The sequence below is a fragment of the Gobio gobio genome (genome assembly GCF_949357685.1).
Source record: "Gobio gobio genome assembly, chromosome: 18".
Classification (NCBI taxonomy): Eukaryota; Metazoa; Chordata; class Actinopteri; order Cypriniformes; family Gobionidae; genus Gobio; species Gobio gobio.
The window spans coordinates 4,153,299-4,175,779 of record NC_137111.1 but is presented as its reverse complement, the minus strand read 5'-3'; the positions used below and the strand labels follow the sequence as shown (position 1 = coordinate 4,175,779).

Below are 22,481 nucleotides of genomic sequence, written 5' to 3'. Positions count from 1 at the left end.
ATCATAGAGGGCCGTGCGTCCGTCGTTGATGGCCGAGTTAATAGAGATGGTCCACATGCTGGAGGCGTATCCATCGCAGTTACAGTCGTCATAGCTACCACCGTCTCCGGAGGCCCACACATAGATGCTGCCTTTCCCACCTCGGCCCTGTTGGACACACAAAGCGGCACGATTAGGACCCGTACACACGCCAGTACAGCTCAATCAGGAGCAGTCCACTCTCTTTGATACTTTTCTTTAAGAGCCTTTACTCCATTTATCATACAAATTACACTCACATAAGCAAACGTTATTCAACAGAGACATCAGAGAGGCGTCTCAAGACCTTTTAAAGACTACAAGCTCTCCTCTGAGTGTGGATGATTCAGGCAGAGGCATTGTGTTTACGCTTCTTGTCTGAACATATAATTTTGATGCTTTTAGCTGAATGCAAGAGCACTCTTTTCTTTAGGCTTTGGGTTTTATAGTGGCAGGCACCTGACAGGAGGAAATGTGTACAGTGCAATTGTGATCTTAAACGGCTGCTTGATTATTGTTATTTGAACAGTACGTGGTTATTTTACCATGCTAACACATCGAGGACAAATTACGGTCCTTCCAGACCTCTGGGCTCCAGCCTCTTTGGAGTAAACAAATTAGAAAATAAGATGATTTTTCACTCTGCAGTGAAAACTCTACAGAAAATCTCTGTTTTATGATAATTGAGACTTTATATCAAAATGACTCATTCAGCTCCAATAGACATGGAGTGATGTAGTTTGATGTATCTGCTAATATGAGAAACAAAGTCTCAACAGTATAACACAATAAAGTCACAATTACGCACCACATTTTTAATACGTCGCAAGGTTGAAAACTATTTTTAGTAAGCAGTATTTAGCATACTAGTGTATTAAAAATCTGGTGTGTAATTGTGTGGCGTTATTAGAGCTGAGATCTGATTTCTTAAACACAGGCTCAGAAACGTGCCTTTATGCAAAATGATATTTTGTTGCTTTTAGCGATTTTCATGACATTTTGAAAGCTAAAGGTTCAGTGTGTTCAGTTTTACCCGAAACCGATAAACCGATTATTATGTTGGTTGTTGTACATATCGCTGCAGTTTGGAAATTAGATGTCCAGTTTGCGGTTGTAAATAACGTAGCACCTACACTAAACCCTGCCCTAAACTTAACCGACAGCGTTAACAAAACATGAGATAAAAAAATGCATTTTCTGAAGCAACCATGCTACGTTCACACCAAATGCGAATAGAGCGTCAAATTTGCATCTATCGCGTCTAGTTGGACGCCTGAACATTTTGAATCCATTCACACGGGCGTCCACAGCGAATTGGACGCGTATAAATCGAGCGTTTGAAGCGTAATAGACGCGTGTTCAAGGTAGCTCGCTCTCACTCCTGTATGTATATTTTAGGCTACAATAAAATGAAATATGTCATAAAACACCACTCTGCCTCTTTTCATTTTCATTTAAAAAAAATATTAAACATTAATAGCCACACAAATGTGGTCCAGGCAACGCATACCTGGATTATCTTCACTGCATGTATATTTATAACAAACGAAATATAAAACACAACCGTGCCTCTTTTCATTTGCAATTAAAAACAAACATTAAACACATTAATATGTGGTTCAGGCAATAAGTGTGCATATATATGATTATCACTGTAACAAAATTAAATATGACATAAAACACAACCCAGTCTCTTTTTGTTAAATATCAGTTTATGTGTGATCAATATTAGCCATTATAAAAGTAAAAGGTATAAGAAGCTATACAATAAATAAAGCAAATCATTCAGTCAAACAAAGTCAGCGCTAGTCGGCTACAACGGTAAAGTTAAATAGCCTAAAAAAATTCAGTTATGAAACTTCTTTGCCCTCAGTCAAAACGATTTGGTAGGCAACAAACAATAGATTCATGAGACCAAAGATCATCCTTTAGATCAACACAAGACGAATTATATCTCATGTTTAACCACTACAGAGACATCATAGCCAGCGGCAGATGGCAGAAGAACTGGCCGAGGAAAGGCTGATCTCGCCGGGTTAATGAGCGATGAGCGCCGCTGATCCACTGGATCTCATCACCCCACACACACCAGATCACCAGATGTTCAAATAGGCGCTCTCTTTATAAATAAACCACAGAGTTGAGCTTTATTCATTCTCACCTGGAAAAAAACTTAAAACTGCATTTTGTGACACAATAACAGTAGTATATTTAAATTAAGCAGGGTTCTCATCTGCTATTGACTTGCCAGTAGTTTATCACCACGTGACAGCAGCATTTTGATGCCAAAGATTCGATTTTTCTTTAATTTGCTTAAAACGTGTGAATGCACAAAAAGCACCACTCACTTTATGGAGCTGGTGATGTGATGCAAACATCAAAAAGTATTCGTTTACAAATCATAAATGACAGTAATTTTGAGGTCATAACATAGTAAAAATAAATATTTATTAGTTGACAATCTGGCCCTGTAATCATAATTTGTGTGAAAAGGAATAAAAGTTGTTTTACTGCCACTAGTGATAATTTCAGCTGAAACTGCAGTGAATTGTAAGTATTTTGGAGTTTAGTAAAAAATTCCAATGTTGTGTTGCGCCAACATTAAGAGGCACCTATTCAAGCACTGATTGTCTATTGATATCAATTGTACATTTGCAGTGCCTATTTTTGGGAGTCAGACATCAGAGTGTGTAACCCCTCCTGTTTGAACCGCCCTCTCCAAGCGGGACTCGAACCCGGCATGTGAGTCGGACGCTCTAACAAGCAGGTTAAAGGCTGCAACCCCCAGTGTCAGTCACTAGAGCGTCTCGAGATCAGAGGAGTGAGGTTTGCTCACACAGCGACAACTAGCTGGCCTCTGTTACAAGTGCACTGACCCCATTGGTCTGGACACTTGTACACATCCATTGACTGATTAAATTAATTTCCTGGTGCTCATTTTAGTGAACAGAACCTCTCCATCTCTCTATTTCCATCTGGTTTCTCTTCCTCTCACACTCTTTATGAATGGAGACCCATCAGCTGAACTATGGAACAATTAGCTAAAACAAACGATTGCGCTTTAAGCTCTGCTGGTTTTGTAACAAGCTCTGTTTAATGTGGGAGGGTGAAAACTCCTTCCGGACAAATGAAGGAACATTTGGTCAAAGAGCAGGAACAGTTTGATTCTACACTGATTCTGCAGCTATTCACAGAATGCAGTGCAATGACTGGCTGTTTTCTAGCACATTGCAATGTGGTTTCTTGATATTCCTGATGGGGACTATAATAGTCCCTATGATATTCTGGTCTCTAGATGTGACTGTGTCCCTCCTTCACTGGCAAAAATTATGGGGTTTTTTTTTCAGAAAATGACTGACCGTTACTCTATTTCCCGGCTGGGGTCTTGTGGAACCCTTTGAAGCTGCCTAAATATGGACCGTCAAAAATAGACTACGGTGAAAAATCAGATAATTTTTTCCTCCAAAACCTCAAATTCTCTTCGGCTGAAGAAAGAAAGTAAATAATCAGGAAACTTAAATTTTGGGGTGAACTAACATATGCGCTGTTATTGATACAGTTCCCGCATGTGCGCCGCAATAAATTAGAAATATACACGTGGGTTTGTTGATGGATGTACACTTGTTAATGCTGATGATGAGGAATTAAAGTTGTAACATCTCATAATGTTCCTCAGACTGAGTAGCGTATCACTGAGAAACGTCCTGCTCGAGTTGTATTGCTCGATTTGAGGTTCTGGGTGAATAACTAGTTCCCTTTCAAGGTAACTTGCACTGCGTTGATTGACGCTGAGGAAACGCTTTGCGTGATGACGTCTTGAAGCACATGTAAAATCAGTCCAATGGTGTGGCAGAACGTCAGAGACGGGTGACGTCATGAACCAGGAAACTATAAAGCCTGCCCAAAACACAACAGCGCTAGCTTCTGTGTCTTCAGTAGCGCTCTGTGTGAAAGAGTCTTTGTCTTATTTGGTGTTGTTTGTCACATATTTATATATATTTTAAGCAAATGGCAAGCAAGTAGCAGTTTAGGATGTATGTGCACCCCTGCCCACGTTATTAAACGGGTGGGGACACACACAATCTTTGTGTAGCTTGTTTGGGTGAGGAGCATGCACAATCAGTACTCGAGGGTGCTGGCTTTGAGCACTGTGATGTGCTTCCCATGCGGACACTCCGATCCCACCTGGCGTTCTTACGCGAGAATGCTCAGGCTCGCATTCTCCAGGGCTCTTGTCCCGCTGCATGGGGTTCGTAAATGGATCTATCAGTGTGGTTAGAGACGGGCCCAGCCTTATCTCTGCCTTCCCCTGATGGAGAAGGCAGAGATAGTGCAGTGCAGAGATAGTCCAGTGCCTTCTCTCAGGGTTTGGAAGCACGCACTGTGTTTTTTCTGCCCTGGTTGAGGCACCGACACTGCAACTATCTAGTTCTGAGGAACTGGATGTTGTCAATGTCGAGGCAAGAGATACTGAGGACTCGCCACCTCAGTCTCATGCATTTGAGGAGCTGGTTGAGGTTGTGACCAGAGCAGTTGAAAGACTGGGCATTGACTGGCCAGCAGCTGGGAAGGATGTTCGCTCTAAAAGTAAACTGGACGAACGCTTTCTGTCATCACGGTCACAACCTCAGTGCCGGGGCCCACCGAGGTGGCGAGATCGTGGGAGAAACTAGTATCATATAGAGTGTATAGTGCACAAACATCCAACTATTCCTCTATATCACACTGTAAAGAGCACGGTTATGGGGAGATACCAAAAGTTCAAGATAACTTTTGAGTCAGCATCTTCCCTAAAGGCCACGGCATTACCCACTAAGCCAGTCAGAACCACATCATCGCTAGTGGGTAAAGCTTACTCAGCTGCTGGTCAGGCTGCAACATGCCTTCACACAGGCCTAGCAGGCTGAGTTGCTAGGAGATATGGATAAGGGTGGCGGCGGTATTGGCCCTGATGTAGTTTGCAAACTACGTCGGGCCAAAGATCTCTCTCTCAGGGTCACCAAGGAGAAAGCTAAATCTATCGGCCGCTCTATGGCAGCCTTGGTGGCCACTGAGAGGCATCTTTGGCTCAACCTGAGCAATATAAAGAAGTAAGACAAGAACTTCGTCATGGATGCACCCCTGTCACCTTCTGGCCTCCATTACACCATTAATTCAGTCATTGAGAAGTTCCAGGAGGCAGCTAAGCAGACGGCTGCATTTCAGAAACTCCTCCCATGCCGCTCTCATATCTCCGGACAAACATCCAAAGCCAGCTCCTCACACCATGCCCCAGAAAAGCAGAGTGCCTGCAGTTCGCACTAGGGTGCCAACATGGGATCTGGCCATTGTCCTCAGGGCCTTTCCCTGACTCCCTTCGAGCCATTGGAGGAGGTTCCGGCCAAGCTTTTGACCTTGAAAGCTTTGTTCCTCTTCGCCATCACATCTCTTAAAAGACTAGGAGATCTGCAAACACTGTTGGTTGCACCCTCGTGCCTGGAATTTGCACCTGGCATGGTTAAAGCGCTCCTTCATCCTTGACCAGACTATTTTCCTAAGGTCCCTACCAGGGCTTAAAAACGGAAAAAAATATCAATCGGTTCACTCCGAGCAGAATCGATATTATAGCGTTTCCGTTTTTGCGTTCCTCAATAAACATTACTGTTCCGAAAACGGTTTGATATGAAAAAATACCGGTTAATAACGTTATTTTAATTTAGCCTATACTTTAAACAAATATGTGTAAATAGACTTATTTTTACTCAATAATAATATAACGCATGGTAATTAAACTTGAATATTTATTTCATAACATTTTTAAAACCAGAAATACATGCATTAATTACAAAGCATAAACAGCGGACCTGTTTTATTGGAGCGTTAGACAATCTAAAGTGGCCCTCTTATGCCGAATTATTTTCAGAAGAGTGATATCATTCTTTGTACATAACTTTTTTTCTTTTTTTCAACACGACTTGTTTTAAAAATTGCATGAATAAAGAATAAATAAACTGGATAACCATTGCTCTTTTAATGCACTGTAAACTGCTGATTTCACAGCAAACACTGCGCAACACGTCCTTGCATCACATAATCAAATTCAGTCAGCTAATAAAGCTTGATCATTTAATGCAATATAACATACCATTTAATACGAAGCATCAACCGTCTATATAGAAAACATTGACCTGTCCTGTATAGGCAATCTGAAAGACTATAGGAAAAATGTTTGATAGATGCTAGTAGCCTACTTGGACAGGCTTAAACAAAATCCATAAACTAGCCTAAATCAGTCTATTTGAGCTTAAAGTCCGTACTGCTTATTTAAACGTTTGAAAGCGGGGAAAGAAATGTCCTTGAGGCATGAAAATGCGCGCTCTGTCAGCACTGACGGTAGATTCATAGATGATGCTGCGCGGGCATTTCACTCACGCTTGATCCGTCACCGTCACATGCTGGAGCTACTCTATTCATGACTGGTCACTGCCAAATTAAAATATTAAAGAGAACGATAAAATAACGTTATTAACCGGTTAATGGTCATTTCAAATGAACGTTTCTGTTCAGAACGATTCAAATTGATTTTGATTTCGTTTCCGTTTTTGTTCCTCTTAAAATTTCGTTCGTTTCCGGTTTTCGTTTTCGTTCCTTGAACCGGTTCAAAGCCCTGGTCCCTACTAATGTGGCTGGATCTGTTGTGCTGCAGGCCTTTTGTCCTCCTCTTTTCCAGAACTCAGACAAGGAAAATAATAATTTGCAATGCCCAGTCAGGGCGCTAGATGCCTATGTCCACAAAGCTGCCCTGTGGCGTAAATCTGAACAACTGTTTGTTTGCTTTGGGCCCCCTAACAAAGGGTCCCCTGCATCTAAGCAGAGAATGAGCAAGTGGGTGGTTGAGGGTATCTCACTTGCTTATGAGTCGGTCAGACAGCCTTCATCTATGGCTGATCGTTCCCACTCTACTAGGAGAATGGCGGCTTCCAAGGCCCTTATGTCAGGAGTTGCTCTCCAAGATGTTTGTGATGTGGCAGGGTGGTCATCACCACACATTTGAAAGATTCTACTCTTTGAACTTAGACTCTACACCAGGGTCCCAGGTGCTTAGTGTTGCTCTTCTTGATTTCACATTAGACAGACACTTCTCGCTATGGTGGCATTGGTATAGACATTCCCTCAGTGTCAATTGATGCAGCATGAGTTCCCTTGAAAGGGAACGCCTCGTTACGACTGTAACCTCAGTTTCCTGAAGAGGGAACGAGACACTATCGGGTTGAGGTCAGGACTCAATGCAGGCCAGTCAAGTTCCTCCACACCAAACTCGCTCATCCATGTCTTTATGGAGCGACGCTTTGTGCACTGGAGCGCAGTCATGTTGGGACAGGAAGGGGTCGTCCCCAAACTGTTCCTACAAAGTTGGGGGCATGAAATTGTCCAAAATGTCTTGGTGTGCTGAAGCATTAAGAGTTCCTTTCACTGGAACTAAGGGGTCAAGCCCAACCCCTGAAAAACAACCCCACACCAAAATTCCCCCTCCACCAAATGCACTTGGCACAATGCAGTCAGGCAAGTCCCGTTCTCCTGGCAACCACCAAATCCAGACTCATCCATCATATTGCCAGACAGAGAAGTATGATTGGTCACTCCAGAGAACACGTCTCCACTGCTCTAGAGTCTGCAGAAAGTTGGCGACTTCTGTGCACTGTGACCCTCAGCATGCGCTGACCCCGCTCTGTGATTTCACTTCATGGCTGAGTTGCTGTTGTTCCCAATCTCTTCCACTTTGTTATAATCCCACTAACAGTTGAGCGTGTAATATTTAGTAGTGAGGAAATGTCCCGAATCGACTTATTGCACAGGTGTCCACCGATCACGGTACCACGCATGAGTTCTCTGAGCTCCTGAGAGCGGCCCATTCCCTCACTAATGTGTGTAGAAGCGTCTGCAGGCCTAGTGCTTGATTTATACACCTGTGGCCATAAAGGGATTGAACACCTGAGCTCAGTGATTTGGAGGGGCGGCCCAATACTTTTGGCAATATAGTGTATATTATGAGAATATTCATGTTTTTTTATATAACTTTGATGCATGTAGAAGACTCCAACACAACATGAGAATGATTTAAAATAGCATAATAGGGGCACTTTAATACATTTAACAATTCATTACAAAGAAACGACAAGTAACACAGAGTTAAATGTGAAATACTGAAGTAGAAAGACTGAAATGGTGTTTGCTTATAAAATGTACTTTGAAAAATAATTTTTACAGTGCATTTACTGGTATGGTGCTAGTCTAACTGGTGGACCAGCATTTGCAAAAACTGGTCAATCAAATATCAGCTGTTTAAAGGAATTTAAATCCTGCTTTTTATTTTTTCCTAAGTTCTATGAACAGCATTTGTGGCATGTTGATTACCATAGAAAATCATTTGCACCTTCATTCCAGAGGGTTTAAAAGCAGAATAAGGCTGTCCTTGCAGACATGGATTCTAAAGTTTTCTCTGTGTTCTATCTGCATTTTGTTCATAATTGTGTCATATTACAAGGTCATGACACAGAGGTTGAAAGACTGGATATAACATGTTATAGAAACTATTTTCGGTGTAAAGACTGAAAGAGTATTTTCTTGTAAAGCATGCTCAAATAATCCTCGTGTTTATTGCAATACCCCATTGTATTTGCTGTAGAGTAACCGCAATTTTTGACTGACAAGTCAAAATGATTTTGTGGTAACTGACATTATGCCAAACATGCTGTCACTTATATTAAACCCAGAGCATTCCTTCAAGCAACGACACCAGCATCAAAACCACAATGCTGAACTGAATCAGACATTTCATTAGCACTCTCTGTGGCATCCTACATATAAATAAATGAAGCATATGAGATGTGTTTGCCATATGACCCTTAAAATGATTAAACAGCATTCGATATTACTCCCAGGCTCAACCTCAGTCCTCTAACTGCAATGAGAACGCCTGAGGGACAGACAGAGTCTTCACCCATCACTGCTATTCTTGTCCAATCTGATTTCAATTGCAAAAGGCTGTTGAAAACACAGAGAGATTACTTTGTGCGATGCCTCGGCTTGACAGGTGGGTCACCCTCATAAATCCTGCTCAGCCAAGGAACGCTCAGCTCCATTTGTACCCATTAGCCGAGGCAATTTGTGAAGGCACCAGACATAGAGAGGGATGTGCAACTAAATGACACGGAAAGCGTGAAGCAACGAGACTCTGCAAGGTTGACAACTGACATACTGTATGTTAGAGAACTCCTGGAGGGGACTCCTGTTCTTGTAAAGGTAAAGACTGAAAAAATGCTATGGTGAAAACTTGGTTAATGGTAAGTTCTCTTACTCTATACGGTGAAAAACAGTAATAGATCTAGTGTAGACGTCTGATGTAATTTCACATTGACAAAGAACAAGTCACCTCAGAATTTACAGTAAAAAACAGTAAATTGACATTCCCAAAATTATCCTTGTGACTCTTCACTTTTCATTGAAATATTTATTCTTCTTAGTTTTTTCTCATCAGTTACGTACGGCTTTATGCTCCATCTCATGTTGTTAGATGAATGTTTATTGCATTATTTTAGTGCCATGTGTGTTACAGTGATGGTGTTTTGTATTTCTGTGTATGACATACAAATGTATGCATCTTCTATATATCAATATTTATTTGCACTGGGTCAGTTTTGGAGATGCTCTGACCCAGTCCTCTAGCCGTCACAATTTGGCCCTTGTCAAACTCGCTCAAATCCTTAAGCTTGCCCATTTTTCCTGCTTCTAACACATCAACTTTGATGACAAAATGTTCACTTGCTGCCTAATATATCCCACCCACTAACAGGAGATGAAGAGATCATCAGTGCTATTCACTTCATCTGTCAGTGGTCATAATAGTATGCCTGATTGGTGTATCTGTACTTACAGTTCTATTAGTTAATCTGGTTTTATATTGAAGTTGAATCTCTAAATGCACCAATATTCTCAGAACTGTGCAATAATTTGCCATGGTGGCTGGTGTTACAGTTGATGTAAAGTGGCAGAGAGAGCAGGAGGACTCTGAACTCCAGGTTTTTATCTGATTGGACCAGATGTTACAATTCTGTACCTGTCTAGTTTTTCTTCTCTTTTTTCTCTCCGCAGCAACGGATGATTCATGAGGGAATCCCTTTTGCTATGCTGCATGAAAACTCTTGCTTTTAAACAGGCCTGCTTTAGCTTAGGGTACCTTATTGACTCCATCGGCCATGGCCTGCAGGGTGAGCTCACGAGGGCCGTCCACCGTTTTGCCGTCATCTGTGGGACCCCAGCTGGCACTGTAGATGTCAATAACCTGCGGCATGTGACTGATGGAAGAGGCCTCAATGATGTCCGTCATGAAGGGCTGGTCCAGCATACGAATGCCTGCAAAATTGCAAGAACATGGGAACAATTGGAAAGCCAGTGATGATTGGAGGGGTGAGAGGGTATGCGATTCATTGGTGACATATGAGAGAGGAAGCAGAAGATAATTGCTTTGGTATTGCATCAAGCACTTCACAAGTTTTCACTTAACTTTAACTTTGCTTCTCTCTCTCTCTCTCCTGACAAACTAGCAGAAAAGAAGAAAATAAACTTCCATGCCGGTCTAGCTGGTGTACTAGCATGCAATGCTTAGATGCTGTAGCTAGTAAAGGCCCAGTTATACTCGATGCAAATTTCTTTTCATTCTTCACCTGGGGTTAAAAAGAAGTTTGAAACCTAAGCAGTTCGCGAACAGCGAATTTCGTTACGATTGGCCTCCGTTAAACCTCGTATGACAGCCATTCGAACTTCAATGGCCGTGTTTTTCGAGATACACAAATGTCCTCGTAGACAATTAAGGCACCTTGGACAAAGACACTACATGGCAGTTTTCAGGTCAATAGCCGTTTTTGTGTTTTTATATTTAAAGTGGCCAGTCGCTGCAAGTGGCATGTCTGTGGTCACGTGATCACAGACCGAGCCCATACACATGTGTAGCGAGTTTGGTGAGATTATCTCATTCTGTTCAAGAGAGATAGCCATTTTAGTACAAGGGTCCATGGCTACTCCGAATGTTTTAGGTGTCCCGTAGCAAACTTCAATCGAAATTTTGACTTGTTTTATAATTACTGACAAGTAGACTCCAGAGAATCTTTCTGCACTGGTTTGGTTCTGATCGGGCGAAATCCCTAGGATTGGTTTGCCAAAGTAGGGTTTTTGAAAAATCCTAAATATTCCAATGGAATCCGAGACGTTTTGTTTGTCTTGAGTCAAAGATTCCAGCCATATAGACACGTGAGCCTGCGACAAAGAGTTTAGGAGTTATGAGCCATTACATACTTTTGATCACTGTAGCGCCACCATCAGGCTGATTGGAGCGAGCATTGGTGAAGTTGTAGACGGCATGGGTACTACCATCCCTCAAAGTTTCAAGTCTCTACGACTTACGGTTTGGTCTGCCCAATCACTTTTAGGGCAGAATGCTGATCCTTGGAAATTCTAACAATTACAATAAAGTTTCAGTGTTATGTGCTTGAACCCCTAATTACAACTTCAGTTTTTACTATAAAGCAGGTCTTCAGTGTGTTCTTGTTTTTACTTGTGTCTGATCTTGACAGGGAAAAAAATGAATCTGAGAAGATATCCATTTCACAGAAGGTGGAGCGTCACACCCATTAAATGCCACGGACCAATAGTAGTTCAAAGGGATTTACAAGTCGGAGCTATCTTTTCTGGAAGGTTCCTTTTGGTAAATTGTTTTGAACCTTTCGATGTTGTTCAAAATTGCTTCACACCAGTTTATTTTTTGATTCTTTGAGTATATTGGGGCCTTAAAGCTGGCCAACCAGCATGATCTTTTCTGGTAAAAGGCAGTCTTGCTAGTTAAGCAATTTAAAGGGGACACCAGCATCCTGTGATGGGGACCAACAACGCAACTTATGCTGGTAACCAGCAGATCTTTTCTACAGGCCACATGAGCAGCACTAACTCAGGTTCATTAAAGTGGGTTTAGACATGCCTTTTCACATATATCTGCACACGTTTAAGCCTGAAGGTCTGTATGAATGCACTCTAAAAATGCCACTGCTGTGTACCATAAGACATCAAACACATGTCAGACCTATCATACTGATCTTTCAGGAGAACGATGATTAGAAAACCTTCCAAGAGCTGAAATGGTGAGACACACAATGTCTCTGTCCTTTTGTGAGGAACAAAAGCTAAACAGAAGATATTCACTGGCTATTAGTTACTCTCCTTTACTTTTGTGGCCTTTTGAAAAGAAAAAAAATCAATGTGCTGCAGAGCGTAAATTATGTTTTTATTGATGCTGGGTGCTGGATATTGTGAAAGAGGGGAAGGGTAGAAGTTATCAATATGATCAAGCTGATTTTCCTTTTGGCTAAGAAATAAAGGGATCATTCATCATAGTCATTCATCATATTTATTGACTGCACAGGACAAACCTGATAAGGCAAAAATGCATAGAAATAATTTTAATTAAAACATAATCTTGAATCTTGATAGTATCCAAACACATTAATACTGATGTTGTTTCTGAATATAATTGGCTTCTTGATTAAAATTTGAAACATGCATTTTCTGTCAAGCTGTATTGAAAGTTGTCACTTATTGTGAAAAGCGTGGTCCAGGCCACAATGTGGGAGTGGGGCCAGAGACCACTTGGGATCACCAGACTTGGGAGACCTGGGACCACTGGACTTGGGAAGATTGGACTTTGGACCACCAGACTTGGAAGATCTGGTCCACCAGACTTGGGAGACCTGGAACCCCCAGACTTGGGATATCTGGGACCACCGGACTTGGGATATCTGGGACCACTGGACTTGGGAATACCAGACTTGGGAGACCTGGGTCCACCAGACTTGGGAAGATTGGACTTTGGACCAGACTTGGAAGATCTGGTCCACCAGACTTGGGAGACCTGGAACCACCAGACTTGAGATATCTGGGACCACCGGACTTGGGATATTTGGGACCACTGGATTTGGGACTTCCAGATTTGGGAGACCTGTGTCCATCAGACTTAGGACCACCAGACTTGAGAGACCTGGGTCCACCAGACTTAGGCAGACTGGACTTGAGACCACCAGACTTGGGAGACCTAGGACCTAGGACATGGGTCCATCAGACTTGGGAAGACTGGACTTGGGATCACCAGCCTGGGGACCACCAGTTTAAAGGCCAGATTTACTAACAGCTTGCACCAGCGCAAACCCTCTTTTGGCATTAAAAACTACTGTTAAGATTTACTAAAGACACTCAATGAAAAATTAGCACTGAAAAGGTGTGGACAGGATTATTTTAGCAGCTGATCTTATTGCATATGCATTTGTAGGGGTTTCCCTTTCAGACGCAGTATTTATGGGAGGAGCATATTTAAATGATTCATGCTAAGGTTTTTTTCCGCTTTGTCAATTTACTGCTATTTGCGCTATTATTTATCGCCCAAAAAAACATGTCTTGAACCAGACGGTAATTTGTGCTGCTCTTTGTAGATTGTGTTGATCATTATGAAAATGATCCGGCTGTGTCTGTGTTTAATTTGCGCATCGCTAGAAGATCACGTGCCGAACTTTCCACTCCTATCTGCGCTTTTTTGGAATTGCGCTCTCAAGCTAATTTGCCTAGTTAAGTAAATCTGGCCCTTGGGATATCTGAGACCACTGGACTGGAAAGTGCTGAGTGAAATCTTGGCTCACATCAACCTCTAACAAAAACGGTGATCAACTGAGATATAGGGCACTGTTGCAGTATCGCTCCAGAGTCCATTCAATGTCATTGATAGGCACCAATGAATATAACAAAATCCACAAAATACATTTCCTTGATGGAGACGCATGAGCCTAACTGCTGAATCCATAACCACAAATGGATCTAAGCCTACTCTCAACTACTTCCAATGCAATTTGATGCTCCTCAAAAGACATTCTACTGACTATCTCAACTACTTCCAGTAGAATGTCTAAGGTGGAGCTATCCAAAGCAACCAGAACTTTTAAATTATTATGAGGATATCACTGTAAAAAAAACTTACCTGCTACCTTGGAGTTGTAGGCCACACCCACCCCACAGATGTTGTTGTTTGAAACTGCAGACACCTCACCAGCACACCTGGTTCCATGACTGAATAAAAAACATTCAGAGATGTTACATATTTCACAATGATTTATGTGATATAACAATTAAAAATCCCTGAAAAACTGAGTGGACACAGGGCAGGTCAAAAGTTTGTGAAATAAGCATTGATGTGATAAAAAAATACCATACAAGCCTAATGCCTAAATTATTTGCTACAAATCTTTCCAGTCACCATAAGTCTTTTTCGCTTTTGCATATATTCAAATTTGAAGGCTTGCAAGATTTTCAGCAAATAACCACAATTTAATTATCTTCATCACCCTAATAAACTGTATATTAGGTAAATTAAAGCCATTATTGAAATGATCAGTTGTAATCCGTGCGCACGACGATGGATTCAATAAACAGTTTATTAACAATAATACACAGAACACAAAGGGGATTGCAGGAGTAACGAACGTAGAAACACAACCACATAAGCATAAATTACATTGAACAATGAACAGAAAGAAGTGAGGTCTTAAATACACACAGGGATAGTTAACAGAACAAGAAACAGGTTTGTAATTGTCATGATCCCAGCCTGTGTTTCCCTGTCTTGTGAGGACTTTTTGTTATTTCCCGCCATGGCCACCACACCGGAGCCTTCAGGCAAGATGGCCGCCACAGCAGAGTCTCCAATCCCAGAGTCGAAGCTTAACAAATTAACAAGATACACCTGGAGAGACTAATCACCATGAAAAACTACAAAGAACTACAAAACATGGCAAAAGACAGGAAATAACAAAAAGTCCTCACAAGACAGGTGATAATACTGTGTTTGACCCTCTTTCGCCTTCAGAACTGCCTTAATTCTACGTGGCATTGATTCAACAAGGTGCTGAAAGCATTCTTTAGAAATGTTGGCTCATATTGATAGGAGATCATCTTGCAGTTGATGGAGATTTGTGGGATGCACATCCAGGGCACGAAGCTCCCGTTCCACCACATCCCAAAGATGCTCTATAGGGTTGAGATCTGGTGACTGTGGGGGCCATTTTAGTCCAGTGAACTCATTGTCATGTTCAAGAAACCAATTTGAAATGATTGGAGCTTTGTGACGGTGCATTATCCTGCTGGAAGTAGCCTTCAGAGGATGGGGACATGGTGCTCATAAAGGGATGGACATGGTCAGAAACAATGCTCAGGTAGGCCGTGGCATTTAAACCATGCCCAATTGGCACTAAGGGGCCTAAAGTGTGCCAAGAAAACATCCCCCACACCATTACACCACCACCACCAGCCTGCACAGTGGTAACAAGGCATGATGGATCCATGTTCTCATTCTGTTTACGCCAAATTCTGACTCTACCATCTGAATGTCTCAACAGAAATCGAGACTCATCAGACCAGGCAACATTTTTCCAGTCTTCAACTGTCCAATTTTGGTGAGCTCGTGCAAATTGTCGCCTCTTTTTCCTATTTGTAGTGGAGATGAGTGGTACCCGGTGGGGTCTTCTGCTGTTGTAGCCCATCCGCCTCAAGGTTGTGTGTGTTGTGGCTTCACAAATGCTTTGCTGCATACCTCGGTTGTAACGAGTGGTTATTTCAGTCAAAGTTGCTCTTCTATCAGCTTGAATCAGTCGGCCCATTCTCCTCTGACCTCTAGCATCAACAAGGCATTTTCGCCCACAGGACTGCCGCATACTGGATGTTTTTCCCTTTTCACACCATTCTTTGTAAACCCTAGAAATGGTTGTGACTGAGCAGATTGTGAAATACTCAGACCGGCCCGTCTGGAATCAACAACCATGCCACGCTCAAAACTGCTTAAATCCCCTTTCTTTCCCATTCCGACATTCAGTGTGGAGTTCAGGAGATTGTCTTGACCAGGACCACACCCCTAAATGCATTTAAGCAACTGCCATGTGATTGGTTGATTAGATAATTGCATTAATGAGAAATTGAACAGGTGTTCCTAATAATCCTTTAGGTGAGTGTATAATGCTCTACATGTATATTCAGCATTATCCGAATCTGCCTGTATCATGTAGCATCTACAATTACTTTTGTATGGACATACAGATATACAGTAACTGAATATTGCCATGACTCGGACCAGAGTGAGATTTAGCTCGCCCGCCTCCCATGCCTCCCATGCTGGTTTACACTTGCATGATAAGAATATGACTATATTCCAATATTACATAAATGAAGAATATTAAAAGTAAATGAAGTCATTGATGTTGAACCTCGCTCTACTTAAAAAACAACCCATAAGACAAGCTTCTAAAATGGTATCTATAACCGAGAAACCTCAGGAAGAGCCCCAGCATGAAGCTCAGCAATGGTTCCCTCCTCTCTTCCACCCAGACAGACAGTGCTTCTATTTATATATAAGCGTCTGATTATGCTGTGAGTCTGCAGCTCAGATGATATTACTGCTGCTCTCCTCACATGCCCCAGCTTCACACCCGCAGCGAACGCTGGAAAAACACAAGAGGGTCTTGTCGTCTTTCTATTAGATTGTGACTGTCCATGATGATTTCTATGAAGCCTGTGTTTATAATGCATTATAAGGGTATTCTTAATGTATTATAACACATGCATTATAAAAACAACCTTATATTATGTTGTACCATCTGATAAATAATCATAACAACAGTTACAATACATTATAGTACTTACCTATTTATGGATATAACTTTTAAAAGTACACTGCATTATAACACCAGATGAAGCCTGTGCTTATAATGCATCATAAGGGTATCCTTAATGCATTGAAAATACACTTTCAAAATATTGCATTCAAATATGTATTATGAAATCAATGCAGGTTTCATTTTCTGTGGTAACTATGGAGCGGTTCTAAGAAAGCCCTGTATAAGGCTGGTTTAAGGGTCACCTGACCTTGATCTGTCATTGTTTTTACAGGGGTGTTTATCAAGGTTATCAAAATTGTGGCAATATTTTAGGGTTCTCGATGACTTGTTGTGGAATGAGCCTATAATAGATGGAGAAAAACCACCTCTACAGAAGAAGATCAACGCCTACTTCATCATTGCAACTTTGGCTCCGCCCACTGGAGTGTTAGTGAGATGACGAGGAGAGAAGAGCGATACCGGATCACTGGACTAAAAATAACATCCCCTTCCAAAGGATCCTAATGCTATTGTGCTTATTTATTCTCAACAATGTGAGTGTCTCAGTTGAGCATTATTTATTTGCTACATTTCACTGAGGATTCTTTGGGAAATCAGTCGCAATTTCAGCGCAAACAGACTTTTACAATATGGACTCGACAGTAAAGCCACAACATGTGAGTAACCGTTAATTCTAACGCCTGATCTGAGATCAGTGATTTCTGTTATAATTAATGTAAAGTCAGATGTTCTTTGTCTGTTTCAGTAAATCAAACCAGTGACTAAGCGCTCAACTCCACATTGTTTCTCTTAGTAGATGAAAATAATCTGTTATTTAAACTGTGATTAAATTATATATAGAAGCGATCAAAGAACGCTCCCTTTACAATCACTGGAGCTGTCAATCAAACAGCCTGAGTTTATCAGTGACTGAGTTCTGGATTCGCGCTATAATCAACAAATCTCTTATTTACATTGTGTTTGCACTGTTAGTTATGATGAAAGCATTTGTTAGTGTGCAGAAATCCAGTTACAATGACGAGATCACAGCATTCATGCTCAACATTGGGCTCAGCAGTGGGCATTTACACTGAAGTCTCACATCGGCCAATCACAGCAGTGGGCGTTTACACTGAAGTCTCACATCGGCCAATCACAGCAGTGGGCGTTTACACTGAAGTCTCACATCGGCCAATCACAGCAGTGGGCATTTACACTGCAGTCTCACATCGGCCAATCACAGCAGTGGGCGTTTACACTGACGTCTCACATCGGCCAATCACAGCAGTGGGCGTTTACACTGAAGTCTCACATCGGCCAATCACAGCAGTGGGCGTTTACACTGAAGTCTCACATCGGCCAATCACAGCAGTGGGCGTTTACACTGAAGTCTCACAGCAGCCAATCACAGCAGTGGGCGTTTACACTGAAGTCTCACAGCAGCCAATCATAGCAGTGGGCGTTTACACTGAAGTCTCACAGCAGCCAATCACAGCAGTGGGCGTTTACACTGAAGTCTCACATCGGCCAATCACAGCAGTGGGCGTTTACACTGAAGTCTCACAGCAGCCAATCACAGCAGTGGGCGTTTACACTGAAGTCTCACAGCAGCCAATCACAGCAGTGGGCGTTTACACTGAAGTCTCACAGCAGCCAATCACAGCAGTGGGCGTTTACACTGAAGTCTCACATCGGCCAATCACAGCAGTGGGCGTTTACACTGAAGTCTCACAGCAGCCAATCACAGCAGTGGGCGTTTACACTGAAGTCTCACATCGGCCAATCACAGCAGTGGGCGTTTACACTGAAGTCTCTCAGCTGTCAATCACAGCAGTGGGCGTTTACACTGAAGTCTCACAGCAGCCAATCACAGCAGTGGGTCTCACAGCTGACACGCCCCTTCAAACAGAGCGTTTAAATCAGAGGCTAAAATGCCTTTTATTTCTAAATGATGACCATTTTTGATGTAAAAATCATACTAACATTATAAGTGCACCCCAGGAAACACTATAAAACAATAAATCAATGCAGTTCATGACCCCTTTAACACAAAACATGGCATACAAAACACATTGGGACACTAATGTAAGAATTTTCCATAAAAGCACAGCCACTAGTATGCAGAATCCTGCAGTAAGTTTAGTGTGTGTGTGGTACAGTAATAGTGTGATGGGGTCTTTGAGCAGTGGAGCACGGCGACAGAAGGCTTGCCAATCTCCACTGACCTTCCTCCCGTAGGGCACCTTCTGTCCACCCTACACATGCAGGAGGAAAACCTCACCGCACTCTCCACAATAAACTGCTTTGCATCCGAGCCAAGAAAACATCTACTCTTGTTTTGAACAGATTCATGGCTAGGAATTCAGGATCTCTTAGGTTTAATCAGGCTAATGTATTGTGGTGAATATAGCACACGTGTCTCTACAAGAGCTGAAGAGCTTGCATGACCAATTACATGAATTTAGGGAGGGACTATCTATTTGCCCAACCAATGGGAGGCAGGGAAGTGGAAGCTTGTTTCCACTAAAAAATTAAAAAATAAAAAGGTAATTGTGACTTTTTATCTCACAATTCTGAATTTTTTTCCTCATAATTGCAAATTTATATCTTGCAATTCAGACTTTATAACACAATTGCGAGCTTATATCTCACAATTCTGAGGAAAAAATCAGGAAAGCCCCTAAAGAACCTTTGAAAATTAAAAAATAAACAGACTTCCGCGAGCCCATGAGAAACTATTGCATGCGCACAAGAAACCTTTCACGTGTGCACAGGATTTTTTTACATGCTCCCACACTACAATTTCCGTTTTATGCATACTGTCTATAACATATTTAATTTGTGTGTCACTGCCATTTTACTACACTGTAAAAAATGCTGGGTTAAAAATAACCCAAGTTGGGTTGAATATGGACTAACCCAGCAATTGGGTTGTTTTAACCCAGCGGTTGGGTTAAATGTTTGCTTAAAACAACCCAATTGCTGGGTTTAAACAACCCAATCGCTGGGTTAAAACAACCTAATTGCTGGGTTAGTCCATTTTCAACCCAACTTGGGTTATTTTTAACCCAGCATTTTTTAGGGTGTATGAAGAAAATGAAAGTATGCACATTAATTATTACATGAAAATTAATACATAAATTAATAAAGTTATATTTGCTCTAAATTTGTCTTTCATTAGGGCAGCATACCTCTAATATCATGGTCTTGTGTCCGCTTTAAATCCAAAATCTGAGCACTTTATCAACTTTATCTTTATCTTTATCAGCCTAATGCACACAGCCGTAACCATAAGCCCATTTCACAGCGCAGTTTCTCATCTGTCACTTAGGACGTGTTAAAGCGGACATAAGGCTGTGATATTAGAGCCTATTCTGCCCTAACGAAAGCCACATTTTGAGCAAATAAAACTTTATTAATTCATGTATTAATTTTATTCAAAGTAAAATGGCAGTGATGCACAAATGAACCATAAATCTTACGAGCATGCAAAAGTTTCTTGTGCACATGTGAAAGTCTGTATACTTTATGTTTTTGCAAATAAAAAAGCCTTTAGGGGCTCCATAGAATTTTGAGACATAAGCTCGCAAGTGCAAGAAAAAAAGTCAGAATTGCTATTTTAACATCTTCCAATTTGGAATTAATTACTTGCAATTGAGTGTTTATATTTTACAACTCAACAATTGTGAGTTATAAAGTCAGAACATTGAGATAAAAAGTCACAATTAAAGGGGCGGGTCTAATGCTATTTCCTGCATTCTGCCTTATTTACACTGTTGAAGAGCTGATTCTCATGATAAACATGGACAACATTTTTAAAAACTAGTTGGACGTATGACGGAGTCTGTGCCAAATACACTGATTCCGGTTTCTCACAAGTTTCGGAAAGTTTTTTTCGAGTATGGCCCTATCTGACGTTGTTATCAACATAGTTCAACAAGTCGGTGTTTCCCGAAACCGTCGTTCCAACCAGAGAGATGGTGGTCCAGTGGGTTAAACCATGGACCTGATATGCAGAAGGTTGCTGGTTCGATCCCAGCGGTCACCACCATGTTGCTTCAGGGGGATTGTCCCTGTAATAAGTTTATCATGTAAGTCGCTTTAGATAAAAGCGTCTGCCAAAATGCATAAATAATAATACATAACCAACGTTTACAAACAGCATCGCAAAATTATGTGGTTGGAACGACAGCTCTCGACCTGTGGTTAGAAGCATAGTTTCTTGTTTGCATAACATGTGGACTTAATAAATCCTTATCTTGAGCAAAATAAGCAAGCTGACATTCAGTACAACCTATATCTTTTATTTAGAATACATACAAATGTCAATTACGTCTTTTAGTTTGTCAAGAGATTTAAAGGGGTGGTAAACCACGATTTCACTATTCTAACTTTAGCTAGCGTGTAATGTTGCTGCTTGAGCATAAACAACATCTGCAAAGTTACAACGTTCAAAGTTTAAAGCAAAGGGAGATATTTGCTTTTAAAGAAATCCATGTCTAAGGACTACAGCAAACGGCCAGTAGGCAACTACACACATTCCTCCAGGGTTGGTGACATCACCAGGCTCAATATTTACATAAACACCTCCTCCGAGAATATGAAATAAGAGGGGGGGGGGGGTGAAGCCATTTTGTATCGTGGCGCTGTTGTGGTATAGTTAGGCTGGAGTGGTGTTGCCGCGATGCCGAGGAAACGCTGTTATTTTCATCCGGATTGCAGGTCTGGGGTACTTGCTTTGTTCAGCAGTCCTAGGGACGGGGGTGCGTTGCAGAGCGTTTAACATACAGCATGTTATATGCACGTGTGTATGAGACAGAAGGGAACAGGCGCGTGCGGGGCTCCCGCAGCACATCTCACAATCTTCGCGAGTTCAATGCCGGATTTGCACAACGTCAGCTGCGTGAGACAAACACTGCCTGTGTGTGAATGCACGACGCGCGCGGGGCTCCCTCCCGCAGCACATTTCACAGAGGAAAACTTCCACCATCTTCGCGAGTTCAATGCCGGATTTGCACAACGGCTTGTCCTGAAAGATGGATTTACAAACAGAAGCTGTTTACGGGCCACAACCTGTAAGTCTGATTTATTTTTCATCGATGTGTTTTCCTGTAATAGGTTGTAGCAAGGAAATAAACAGATGACAACACTGTTCTGCAAACCAGTCTGTTAAATGCTCATTCATACTTAACGTTATCCGACGAACACCTAACGTTACAAACACTAACGTTAAAATCTCAACAGCGAACCTGGCATTAGTGTAAATGATTCTTTGATTAGAGCTTTTATGTATTGTTTATCTACAGGCTTGCTAAACATGGTTCTGTGTGTGATTTGGCTAACTTACTAGTAAAGCCAGTGTTTAGTGTTCGTTCTGGGTTAATAGTTCTTGCGACAGACATTTGGCTATATTCGTTCTTAAAATACAAAAGTGCATACATTATAGTCATCCTTTTTAACCCGCTTAGAAAAGCGCCATGTTTTATTTTGTGTCACCATACTCGGTCGTTCAACTATTCGTGTAACTGTATTTAAATTCTAACTTGATCTCTGTTTGGTACCTAATGAATGAACTGGGCTTAGTTAAGGGAATAACATAGTTTAATGTGAAAAAATGGTGGAGTATCCCTTTAACAATGTCACTAAAGAAGTGTGTGTGTGTGTGTGTGTGTGTGTGTGTGTGTGTGTGTGTGTGTGTGTGTGTGTGTGTGTGTGTGTGTGTGTGTGTGTGTGTGTGTGTGTGTGTGT

General features: G+C 41.6%; 1 protein-coding gene across 2 annotated transcripts in view; it reads right to left on the bottom strand.

The window, feature by feature from the left end:
- pcsk2 (proprotein convertase subtilisin/kexin type 2) overlaps nt 1-22,481 on the bottom strand; it is an 87,164-nt gene that overhangs the window by 24,329 nt on the left and 40,354 nt on the right. For both annotated transcript variants that reach the window (XR_013818411.1, XM_079842538.1), the window contains exons 7-9: nt 14,069-14,157; nt 10,235-10,410; nt 1-147 (exon numbers count right to left, since the gene is read on the bottom strand). The exon at nt 1-147 is cut by the window's left edge and continues 69 nt beyond it. Coding sequence is in view for 1 of the 2 variants with exons in the window: in XM_079842538.1 (XP_079698664.1) it covers nt 1-147; nt 10,235-10,410; nt 14,069-14,157 (412 nt within the window). In the remaining variant the exon portion in view is untranslated. The remainder of the gene's footprint in view (nt 148-10,234; nt 10,411-14,068; nt 14,158-22,481) is intronic.